This window comes from Protomyctophum bolini, assembly GCF_963924005.1.
Source record: "Protomyctophum bolini genome assembly, chromosome: 7".
Taxonomy (NCBI): Eukaryota; Metazoa; Chordata; class Actinopteri; order Myctophiformes; family Myctophidae; genus Protomyctophum; species Protomyctophum bolini.
This window is the reverse complement of record NC_137868.1, coordinates 31,153,928-31,166,741: the sequence shown is the minus strand read 5'-3', so window position 1 is coordinate 31,166,741 and position 12,814 is coordinate 31,153,928. Positions and strand designations below refer to the sequence as shown.

The window sequence follows — 12,814 nt, the reverse complement described above, 5'->3', positions numbered from 1 at the left end:
GCTGGTTTCTGACAGCCGACAGCGACAATATAATGCTTTCTTATGAACAGAGATATGTGACGTGTCTTCAAGTGATAAGACTCTAAACCGAGATATAACATCAAACCCATTTGAGAGCCCTTGATCTGGGACACATTCACAAAGCATTTCGCCCTCGCCTGCAACCAGCATGCTACAGTACCTGAGGTTGCCTGGAGCTGTGGCTGAACATGGGATGATGGATGTCTACCATCTCCTCTTCATCATGCAATGAGGACCGCAGTAATTATATTTCAATGGTTAATCATGGCCTCTCTACATCAGTTTGCATACTCCATGAGCTTGATTACCGTCAGAGTTAGGGAGTCTACAAAGAGGAGGGAGCTGTTAAAGCGCCGCACATTGCTGTGATTTATGGTGCCTGGGTGGAGGCATAGATTAGCATAGCTGGCGTCGGTGCCCAAAAGTGAGCATCGCAGGGAGGATTAACTTGTGCAGTGAACGGTTCTAAAGTAAGGCTGTGTCAGGAAAAGCCCACGAGGCAAATGGCGCCACATTGTTGCTAAGGAACAGTTTCGTAGGCTGCTGTTACTGCAACAGAAAGGGGAGAGCTGGCTTTCGGTTCGCACACAGAGGCAGAAACAGAGAGGGAGAGGGGGGGAGAGAGAGAGAGAGATACCACCTCATTGACCATTTGTACAGTAACTATCTATTTCTGGACATACACCGCCATTAACTCTCAGCATTAAATAAACTTGAACTTGAATTAATGGGTTTTACTGTGTCATGTATAGAGTAGCGGGCCCTGACGTCACTCCTGCTACCCCTGGGTCAAGTATTTTTTCGGGAGTGTGTCGAACTGTCGATAAATTTGTACTTTTTCACCGTCAGTTGATGCTTCATATCCATATGAGTAAAATAGCGGGGTAATTTATTTATTTTTGGAACAGAGTTCGTATGACAAGATCTGAGATGACCCTATGGTATTTTCAACCGAAAATATAACTCTGTGACTGAGGTGGATAGTGGCCTCTAAGCGGCAGTGAAGTCAGACTTAATTTTTTATGATATACTGTACTTCTAGTGTGATCCTAGCATGACCTCCAGTGAGGTTCCCAGGAAAATCCAGGCTGACACTGATTTGTAGTATCTCATGGCTGTGTTTCATTATTAAGGCATTCTGTTCAGCGGGATGTTGAAACTTTTTGAAGGAGCCTGTGGTCGCATGAGAGAGAGAGGTGTGTGTGTGTGTGTGTGTGTGTGTGTGTGTGTGTGTGTGTGTGTGTGTGTGTGTGTGTGTGTGTGTGTGTGTGTGTGTGTGTGTGTGTGTGTGTGTGTGTGTGTGTGTGTGTGTGTGTGTGTGTGTGTGTGTGTGTGTACGACTGCTCGCACGGGTGTGTGTGTAATTGTTTGAAGCTCCTCAACCTCTGAGCTCTAATCCTTGACAGCCTCCTTGACAGTTTTGACACCTGGCCCTGATGGCGCTGATGGGGGATGGCAGAGGCAAGCAAATCCCTGGGGCTCAGTCTTCCCAACCATGCTAACACGTGCACACAACCCACACTCACTTGCACACACTGCACAGTGCACACACATGAACAAACGTACACATGCCTCTCTCTTTAAACTTGCACAGCAGGTTTTCTATAACACAGACTTTGTAGGTATCTTTGAAGGTAAAACCTTCATGTCGCGTTTTCCTCGAACATGCACACATACATTACATGCGGTATAATTGTATCGTGGCTGTTGGGCAGAAATCTTGAATAAACCTTTTCATGCTTTCTGTCAATTAATGCACTACTTTGTCATTCAGTGTGCAAAAAGTAGATCTATCTATCCAATCTACGAGCTCACAATGCGTTGCGATGTGTCGCATTGAACCAATGAAAAGTATTAACAAAGGCTTAAGTTGTGACTAAATATCAACCACATTGGATCCATTGGAACACAGGTTCTTTTTTCCATTTTCAGAAAAGTTAAAATTTTTGACACGGTTTCCACCCGACAGCAACAATATATTACTGTATACTGTATGCATGCAGGCACTCTCTATCTCTCTCTCTCTCTCACACACACACACACACACACGCACGTGCGTGTGCGTGCGTGCTCACAGCCGTACACATTCACCTTGGCTATACCACCACAGTACTGTCAGTTCCCACTGACCTGTATGCATAAGTCAGAGAGCCAGAGGGTAGGGCTCATCTTTGGCCCTTGTCTCCCCACCAGCACTTATTTCTCCCGTGGGTAAATGAATAAAAGAAAGGCACAAGAGAGTGAAGTTTGACTGCTCATTAATATTGCCATTCCTCAACTCTGAGAGATTTTCTCTTTCTTACTCCTCTCTCTGCGTGCGTTAGTGATCCAGAACCGTAAAAATAATACATATCAGAAGAAACACGTTATTGTGCAAATAAAAGGAAGAAGCTATATCCGTGCTGACTGATAGCGACGGAGGGCCGTGGGAGATAGAATGCAGCCATTTTTAGAATCTTTGATGTATGCAGCAAGGTTGCAATTGTCGTGAGTGTATACTACCTGTGTTATTGTGTGTATGCATACATGTGGTACGTGTGTGACAGTGGCAGATGGGTGTCATGCATCGCCGATGGGCGACGCCTGCACTCTGATGATAACCAGGGGTCGCCAACATGTCCGTACAGATACAAACGTGTCCATGGCAAGAATTGTTCATGTCTGTGGCAATTATTTGATTTTGAGAAAGAAATTATGAAAAATATATACATTAATTTCATTATAGGCTAAATAAAAATATGTAAATATTCGCATATTTCCTGAATGTGTATGAATTAACAAGTGATGGGATGACATTCTAGTCAATAATTACCTGCAACAACGTCAAAGAAGCACCTGTTTTGTTTGTTTACCAATTACCACATACAGTACCATGTGCTCACTGGAGGAATGAATGTAGTCTCAAAGTCCCAATGACACCCCTCCATAGGAGAACGCATGGACATGTCCATTACCTGATTTGGTTTTGCTGTAATTAAATGTAGCCTAACTGCCACTGGCACATTTAATATGTATTATGATTATTGTCGCTGCTGCTGAATTGTCGACTATGGAAATCAGTGCTATTTGAGCGAGAGAGAGAGGGTTTGGGAACCCCTGGTGCCGTAGACCTACCCCATCCTACTCAGATATGGACAGTTAAATGTATTCCTTGAATTCATAGAAGCCAATAAATAATTTGATGACAAATTATAGAAAATAAATAATTCTTTAACTTCTTCACTTGCCCACTTGCCACGGGCAATGAGACAGACACAGTGAGACAGACAGACAGACATAAAGTAATGCAGAAAGTAATGCAGTAATGCAGAATGATTTTGATAATATATTACAGATTTTTTTTAAGTAATGTATTATATTACACGTTACCACATTTTGGTAATATATAAATAATAATAATTATTATTATTATTATTGCGCATTACCCAACACTGGCGGAATGACAATCCCACACACACGCACGCAGGCACAAACGCACGCACACAAGAAATCCACCTGTTGGTGGCGCTATAACAGGCCAATGTGAAAAGGGTGGGATATATTCCTCAGCCTAGTAGGAAAGTCTGTGAAAGATTTCACGTAAATTGCACGATGCGTTCATGATTTGAGGCTTTTTGTTCAAAACAGGCAAATCCTTGAAAGCCAATGTTAGCCAATTAGGATGGAATATTAAATATCGGACAGATCCGTCTTGAACACATATAGAGATAGTTTGCCAGAATCTGGAGGAGTAATATAAAAAATGTGTTTTTCAAATGTCGACCTCCTGGTGGCGCTATAACAGGCATGTGGAAGGACCGGCACAGATGATCCTATGTCAAAGATCAAAAGGCATGAATGCAGTAATAAGTTACCATAATGGACATAATAATATGTCCATTGTCCATTGTTGTCTTCTACAGTATAACAGTTAACACAAACACGGTCTTGTGGGCGGCCCCCGGCTTTGAAGTCATTTTACATTTATGGCCCCCTGCCTAATCTAGTTGAATACCCCCTATGGCTATATCCTATTAGCTGCCTTCCCCATTCTCTGATTTCTGGTAATATTATTATTTATTATATTGTATGTCTATGGAAAACATCTAATTTTGATAATGTCCATGGTGGTTACCCCTGATGATGACACATCCTAAGCTTTTGCCATCAAGGATTGTCTCTGAAACTGAATCTCAGGTTTGCCGTGTTCAGCTAAGAGGCACTAATGCTGCTTAGGACTTACAGTCAGAAAATGAGGACACATTACGACAGCTCTGGCTGCCACGCCAAAAGTTTTTAGGTGGTAAATTCAGATGCAGAGCATCTGCGATTATTACTCCTCTAATCAGCATAGCGTAACTTGCCTACTGCATAGACCCTCTTTCACGCTCACTCCCTCACTCTCTTACCCTCTTCAGTGTTCTCCACTCCTCTCTCTCTCTCTCTCTCTCTCTCTCTCTCTCTCACACACTTCTCAGTTCTCACTGACACACACACACACACACACACACACACACACACACACACACACACCTTTTTTATCCAATTTTACCTGAGGGAGTGCAGTGCCCGGTGTCAAGTCTGAGTCGGATAAGCCCAGCTTCACAGCGGTGTGATTTTTATCGAACATCTTAGTTATAATGAAATTGAGTTGACGTGTTCTTTTAAGGGGAACTGTTGTATAATCGCAATATTACACAAGTAGGTGTGCTTTATCATCATTAATGGTACTTCTTGCGCAGCCTACCGAATTCTCCTTTCCTTCCTGCATGGATACGGAGGGGGGAGACCAGGTTAGTAGTAAACAGAACATAGAGTCACAGTCATGACAGCAATGGTACAACAAATTGGCATAAAAAAGAAAACATATTCCAATTTTGGTTTCAGCCAAGAATTGTCATTTTCAGTGGCGGTGCATCACTAATTATAAAAAAAATTATAAATAAAAAGTGCTGGGTGCCTGTGTGTGGGAAGTGTTTAAATAAATAATAGGCTGACAGGCAACAGGCCTATTACAACAACAGTGTCTGTTGTTCATAAGCCTGGTTGCCTGGTGGAAAAAGCTGTACCGGTCCAGGCTTTGAAGCGTCTGTGGTCTGGTTCCGCTTACCAGGTCGTTGGACCTCACACAGTCCATGGTTGTGGTGGCTAGGGTAGTTGATAATCTTATATGGGCTTTACTGACATAACATTCGGTTTATCCCAGGTGGAGGGAAGCTTTCATCCACTGGGCTGTCCAGAGCTCTATGGTAGCACCCTCTGCAGCGCTTTGCGGTTGAGGGCACAGCATTTCACATTCAGTCAGTCAGAATGCGCTTGTGCTGCTTCTGTAAAAGGCCATGCAGCAGGATCCTGGGCCCCATGCCGAACTTGTTCAGCTGCCTGAGGTGCAAGAGGCATTTCTGTGCCTTTTTCACCACAACAGACGTCCAGGATGTTCCAGCTGCACAGGCTGCATGGGGTTGGTGGAGTACTAGGTCCCTGAGCTGTGTCAAGTCTGGAGGGGACTATGGTGTTGAATGCTGAGCTGTAGTCTACACACTCTCTTCCGTTGAAGTGCCCCTTTTAATAGCTAAATAAAATGTTATATACACAGTTGAAGACATCTACGAATTCATTATCAGACTTTGGCTTAAACAAAACTTTCAGAAAGAGATTGTCGCAGGCATTATGTTTAGTCTTTGAAGTTTATTCAAAGCACGTCAGTGGCCTGAATTTCCAAGCGAATATTTTATATATTTTTCACTCTATACTGGATATAGAGCTGTGCGGGGGAATCCTTTTGGATTCACCACCAACAACAAAGGAACAAAAGATTGTTCCACCTCAGAGAGAACGTTGTATTGACACCCACGTGGCACACTCCACTTTCACAGCAGTCCAGTGAGTGGAACATCAAAGGCAACACATGAATACATACAAGACTATAAATATGATAGAAGACCCGTTCAAAATGCATCAGTCCTATATTTACTGTATACTGTATGAACTCTTTTTGGGTGAGAAAATCGGTGAGACACAGGTCAGATCCTCACCTTACAGTGGCAACAACAGATTTAAATCAGCTAGGCTACCTTAAAGTAATTAGTCCTATAGTTTAAATAAATTTTGTGAAATAAATGCGTATAGGCTATCATTGTAAATGTATAGTGTGTGCGTGCGTGCGTGTGTGCGTGCATGTGTGTGTGTGTGTGTGTGTGTGTGTGTGTGTGTGTGTGTGTGTGTGTGTGTGTGTGTGTGTGTGTGTGTGTGTGTGTGTGTGTGTGTGTGTGTGTGTGTGCGTGCGCGCGCGCGTATAATACAATACCAGCAATACCAGCAATTACACACTTAAGCCCTACAATATGTTGTAGTTTATGGAGTCATGCAGCCAAATATTGCTGATTTAATAAACTCAAAATATATATTTTTTTCACATTTTCAACGTTTCTTCTTCACACCATTATCTTTGCTGGATCTTTGCATAAAAGTGTCTGATATTACAAAGTTAATTAGAATAGTCTACGATTTGCATGTATCAGCGGAAAGTTTCTCTCAAAAACAGATTCTGATTTGCGCTGCTGACTTCAGAACATCTACGTTGGGGATTAGTGGCATGAAAACATAAGCGCCCCACCGGAAGAGGAGGGCTGAGGGTGGACCGAACGGGCCAACATCCTGTTCTCCACATTCTAATCTAATGCATGAGTGGCGCCCCCAGAGAGTCCAGACAGGAGACCGTGCTGTTCTTTAGGGGGGGGGGGGGGTGTTTGCAGTTGGTTTACCAGATTGGCAGAAAGTAAACATTTACATTTAAATTCATTTTACCACTCAGCTGTAAGAAGGTTCTGTGGTGTTTTTGCCCTTGTGTCAGGTCAACATGAGGATGACTGGGATTTTGTTCTGTTAAAGGCTGAATTGTTCGATTGGTTTCAGTTCTTTATTGTGTGCGTGCATGTGTGTGACCGTGTGTGCGTGCATGCCTCTCTGCCTGCATGAGTGTAGGTAGAGAGACTGACAGAAACATAAAGATGTACTGTAGAGAGACGTGGGGAAATGATGATGGGTGTTGAAAACAAACACTTTTAATTTATTCAGATGCTTAAACCCCATACCCCATCTGCCTCCCCACGGGTTCATCCCCAACAAACCCCAAGCTTTATTATAAATTCATTTATTACATTTGTTGAGGGGAAAGTTTATGGTTTACATTACAGAGAGACAAGGGCTTCTATTTCCATCAGACATTATTTGGCCTGCTGTGTTCAGAGACTCTGTTCAAACAAAATGCATCAGAAGTCTTGAGGGAAATTCCAGACATACTTCATCAAAACCCATAACTTTGTCTAGTAACCCAGCCTTTCTGTTTATTATACTGTATATTATGAGGAATTTAGTAATGTCTGAAAAGCAGGGCAGGGGATTTTGGGAATACCCCACCTCGTGCTTTAATGATTGTGTCGGTCATAATAATTATATGTATATAGTGTCTTTACAGTATATGGTAATCAAAATGTATGCTTGCTGCACAATATATGCGATCTGAAGGCTGTGTCCATTCAATAACAACTTTGTTAAATAGACCATTTAACAGGTCTGGGTGAATGTTCCTGTGAGTCATTTGACACTCTCTCTCTCTCTCTCTCTCACACGCACGCGCACGCGCGCACACACACACACACACACACACACACACACACACACACACACACACACACACACACACACACACACACACACACACAACCTGTTCCGGCGGCCCTGGAGGTACCTTATCCCTTTGTTATGTGTCATATCTCTTTTTTGTTTGTATGATTACAGTCACTCTTCTTTGAAGCAATTTGACCTGTACACGTCAATAATTTAACACTGAAAGTGATAATGGTGTGAATATGGTATAATCAATGCATGCTTTGTTGGTTAACTACACAATGTCTGCAGTTCAAACAAGCATCTTTAACTGTAACAAAAAGCTGAACATTTAGCATGTGGAACATTCCTCTACCAGTCTACATCACCAGTTTTACCACCACTGCAACAACACACTGCTTACACTGTAATACACTGTAATCATAGTAATTAGATCCAAAGCTAAATGTTCTCTATAATTACCTTGTGTGTGTGTGTGTGTGTGTGTGTGTGTGTGTGTGTGTGTGTGTGTGTGTGTGTGTGTGTGTGTGTGTGTGTGTGCGTGTGTGCGTGTGTGTGTGCGCGCTGCGTGGATGGCTGTGTTTGTGTTTATTCCCCCATAGTGGTGACATGCCCCACACCCCAGGCGCTCCCCAACGGCCTCCTGGAGGGCTCCATGCTAGAGTGGGGAACCAGCGTGAGCTACAGCTGCCTGCCTGGCTATGAGCTCTCCTTCCCTGCTGTGCTCACCTGCACAGGGAATGGAACTTGGAGTGGAGATCTGCCTCAGTGCCTGCGTAAGTTACCAGTACTCTTATTGATGATGCTGCTTCTGCTGCTGCTGCTGATGATGAATGATGATGATGATGATGATGATGATGATAATGATGATGATGTTGGGGACCTTCAGGGAGGTATCATTCTGTGTCATATAGCTTCGTCCTCATTTTGGAAAAGGTTTCCAGAAGGAGCAATCTGTTTGTCATCTACAGCACTGCGGTGCCGTCAAAATCATCTCTGTTACACTCTCGAGACTTGGCACAATGTGCCAGATTGGGTGTTATTAGCTCGTTGTTTTGGTCATTGGCCAATTATGTTGGCCAGGAAATCTGTTGTAAGGTTGCTGTTTGTGTTTGCGTATTTCACTGTTGTAAAGCAGGTTTAGTGCAAAGGTGCAGTGCAATAATGTGGTTATGTGCATAGAACCAAAGGGAGTGAGAGAGAGACAGAGAGAACCTACAGTATATTACCCCCTCTATAACCCGGCCTGTGAGAGAGACAGAGAGAACCTACAGTATATTACCCCCTCTATAACCCGGCCTGTGAGAGAGACAGAGAGAACCTACAGTATATTACCCCCTCTATAACCTGGCCTGTGAGAGAGACAGAGAGAACCTACAGTATATTACCCCCTCTATAACCCGGCCTGTGAGAGAGACAGAGAGAACCTACAGTATATTACCCCCTCTATAACCCGGCCTGTGAGAGAGACAGAGAGAACCTACAGTATATTACCCCCTCTATAACCCGGCCTGTGAGAGAGACAGAGAGAACCTACAATATATTACCCCCTCTATAACCCGGCCTGTGGGTACTGAAACCTGAACACGGTGATTAAAGCACCACATGTTCTGCTTGTAATAATATATAACTATGAATGTTTTATCTTCTAGGAAAAAGAAGGAATTGCATCTTCCATTTATATCACCGCCAGTACAGAGATCATGCATTCACCCATGCCTGTGTTTCTATCCATAGCTAATCTTGCATACTATTGTACTAGCCCGGTTAAAGACCTTAGTTCTCAGTTAGTTCACGTTAGTTCAGTTTTTCAATGCAATAAGCCAGAAGCAAACAAACTTATTGGCTTATTGAAAGTGGCTCCTCGCCAGCTCTGTTTACACATACATGACGTGCCTGCAGCCTGTGCATTGTGTGAAATGGTTTAACTATATACAAAATGTAGAATCTAAATACTGAAATTATGTTTGAATAAGCAACCTGTTGAATGAAAATGTGAAAATGTGTATACATACATGCCTGCTACTTTTGCAAATGCATTGTTATAATTACTAGCGCATGCCCCCTGGCTTGGATTTATGCTCTTCTGAGCACACCTTTCTACTTTTAAATAGATTCAGTGAAGGGTGAATTGAACCCTAGCTCGAATCAATATTACAGTAGTGAGTCCATAGGGTGAGCCTGTCACTCTTGACTTGCTTTTGGGGCTTGTTACTGCAGGTCTCCTCTCATCTTTCCTAAAACCTTCAATAGCAGTGAGGTATGCGCTGTTTCTTGATGGCACCCTAGTGTCATCGAGAGTCCCTTTGCTGCAGTCAGACAGAAATGAAATTCCAATGATGGGTATTGCTTAAACATATTTGTGTCTTCATGAATTTTAGTCATGACTCAGTGGGTTGAAATTACTGAAGAGACAGGTTTATGTGGCATGCTGAAATATGTTTGGTTCATTAAGACTCTTCAGCTCAGATTGACCATTAACCATTTATTGCAAAGCTATTGCATTTAGTATGGCGGTGTGCTCTGCTCATGTGATATCTCAGATTATCCGTGTACCGAGACACAGCTCTGATATCAACAACCAGGGATGTGCACAGTAATACATGAAAGGGGGCCCTAGCCCCTGCCGTTTTGACCGTCGGAGAAAAGTGCCCTCTCCATCCTGAACTGAAATGTAGCATTTTATGTTGAAATAATTCCCCTCTCGCTCGCTGCCCCGCTACGCAAACTACACAGCAGTTGATTTTTCCTCCCAATAGTAAAAGTAGGGGGCCCAATAGTTTTGAGGGGGCCGACGAAGGGCGGGCGTCGCTTCCTCCTCCCATCAGTGACGGGATGAGGAAGCGACGGTTGTCCGACGGGGGCCCCCTCAAACCCCTAAGCACGTCCCTGTCAACAACAAACCCCAAAGCAGAGCATAACATAAAGACATTACGACAACATAACGGTCAATGCTCCACCCACGCGGCACATTGCTGCGTCGGCCAGATTCCCGGAAAAGCTTTACAAAGCCGCATTCTGCTGCAGGGTAGAGCTTCATTTCCATCCACCAGCTGTCTTAAAAACCCGGAAGAGACTCCGGCAGACAGTGGAAAACGGCAGCGCCTGTCTGCCCAGGTCTGGCAACAGCTAATGAGAGTGAAGGGAATTGACATGGAGAGACACAGCTGATTTAAAGGAGCAGAATTAATTACTGATAGAGAATGAAGGGAGGATTATATAATAAACCGTCTGGCTTCTGTGTCTCAATGAACTATCGCTGCGTTGGATTTTGTCTGAAAGCTGTTCTGCAAATATAGCCTACTTAGTCGCATGGGTGAGTGTGTAGACAATGGATTTTGATCTTGTATTTTAATTAAAAATTTATAGTTAGACAAAGTCAGAATCAAAGATTTCTCTGTTTGACTGTTTATCTTGAGTACATACTGTACAGTATAATGCGTTTAATGTTGACTCAAGAGTTCATAAAATAAGCATACAAATAGGTCAGGGAAATATGTGCATGGGCCATGACAATGGCTGAAATGCCCAGGGTTGAATTTGTAAAGAATCTGAGTGGGGGACCTGTTCTTCACTTAAGACCTTAGTAGTCATAACAGGTCACATTGCGACATGTTGTGTTGTGAGCTTGTAGTTCTGCTATTTTCACTATTGTTATTTAGTTAAATATATTGAAAAATGTGTCAAAAAAGTGTCCAAAATAGGGACTCCAGGGGGATTAGCATATATATTGTTTAATTATTTCTCTAGGTCGTCCTCAGACGAGCCCTCCATTTATTTGGTTAAATGAATTGTGATATTAATATCAAACATGTTAAACAACAGTCTACATTTCCCAAAAAGAAATGCATTCAGTCTGAACAGAAGCAGGGATAAAACATTATTCCCACTGGCCCATAAGAAAAAAGGAATGATATGAGAGAGAGAGAGAGAGAGAGAGAGAGAGAGAGAGAGAGAGAGAGAGAGAGAGAGAGAGAGAGAGAGAGAGAGAGAGAGAGAGAGGTCAAAAGCAGATGCATGTATATCCCCCCAACAAACCAGACACTTCCAAATAGGATTCCAGTTATGGATTCCAATTACTTTGGCTATTCATTCAGTGTAACGGGCTCCTATTGCTCATTTTGTCCAGCCAACAGACTGTGAGTAGTGGCTAGAAGCGATACTTCCTCACGTGCCAATGTACTCTCTGAAATGTCCACATTCCTGCTAATTTATGTTGTGACGGCATCTGATTGATGCCAAGCTTATAGCTGTTATGTTTGTAATGGTGACAAGACATGATGCATGTTTGCATTGGCAACACTGCCTGTTTTTAGAGGCTGTGTTGCTTTTTTCTGGTGGGTTTAATTAGCATGAGTATGATTATCAATGGGTAGGTGGCAGGTGGTTAAGCATAAATATTTTTTATTAGCACATGCATTTTACATTCCATAGGGCTTGACCACACATCAAATCAACTTGCAACGGGAGTTGTAACTATTGAGTGAAAGATTAACTTGTTTTTATATGAGGCATATACGGCTTATTAGCCAGGGATCCTTTTTAAAGGTAATGAAAAGTGAGTCATTTGAATGCTCATGATTTAATACTTAGGAAGTATAGTAGCACATGCCTTCCATACGTTCCATACATTCCATACATGTTGAGTTAAGTTATTGAAACTGACCATGGGGCGCGGGTTGCCAGTTTCGTTTTCCAAGCAAATTGCTCTAGGAAAACATTGTGTTTTCTGAAACTGAAAAACATATATAGCTTGGACTAGTTATCAATCATATGATGTATGGAATGTCCCAATTTATTTATTTTTTATAGCCTACTATACCTCAGTCAGGTCTAGGTCAAGAGTTTTTTGTTTGTTCTGTAAATAAATTGGTATCGACCGATTATTTAAAAAAAACAAGAAAACATTGCTGAAAAGAAATCGGTATCGGGATCACCTCTAAAAAACGTGATCGGAGCACCCGTACATGTGCCTCCTATTCCCTCGTCAACACATCTGATCACCCTCGCAATGTCTCGGTCGCTTTACTAAGTAGTTGTGCTAGTGGTTTTCATATATTGTTCACAGATATATTAGCTAAATCTGGATTTAAAAAAAGATGAATTTCTAGCGAATATGATATAACACTGTTGTTTCTCTATGTATTTGTTTGACAAATGTTTACGTAAACACAGCCTCTGGCTG

At 42.5% G+C, this 12,814-nt stretch overlaps 2 protein-coding genes across 3 annotated transcripts in view; both read left to right on the top strand.

The window, feature by feature from the left end:
* The window catches only part of cmc1 (C-x(9)-C motif containing 1), a 307,618-nt gene that overhangs the window by 109,231 nt on the left and 185,573 nt on the right, over window positions 1–12,814 (top strand). The gene's annotated exons all lie outside the window — the stretch shown is intronic.
* The window catches only part of LOC308318953 (CUB and sushi domain-containing protein 3-like), a gene marked incomplete at its 5' end in the record, with an annotated part of 301,597 nt that overhangs the window by 254,641 nt on the left and 34,142 nt on the right, over window positions 1–12,814 (top strand). Inside the window, one exon of the mRNA XM_080768691.1 lies at window positions 8,232–8,405. Within this exon, the coding sequence (XP_080624817.1) occupies window positions 8,232–8,405 (174 nt within the window). The remainder of the gene's footprint in view (window positions 1–8,231; window positions 8,406–12,814) is intronic.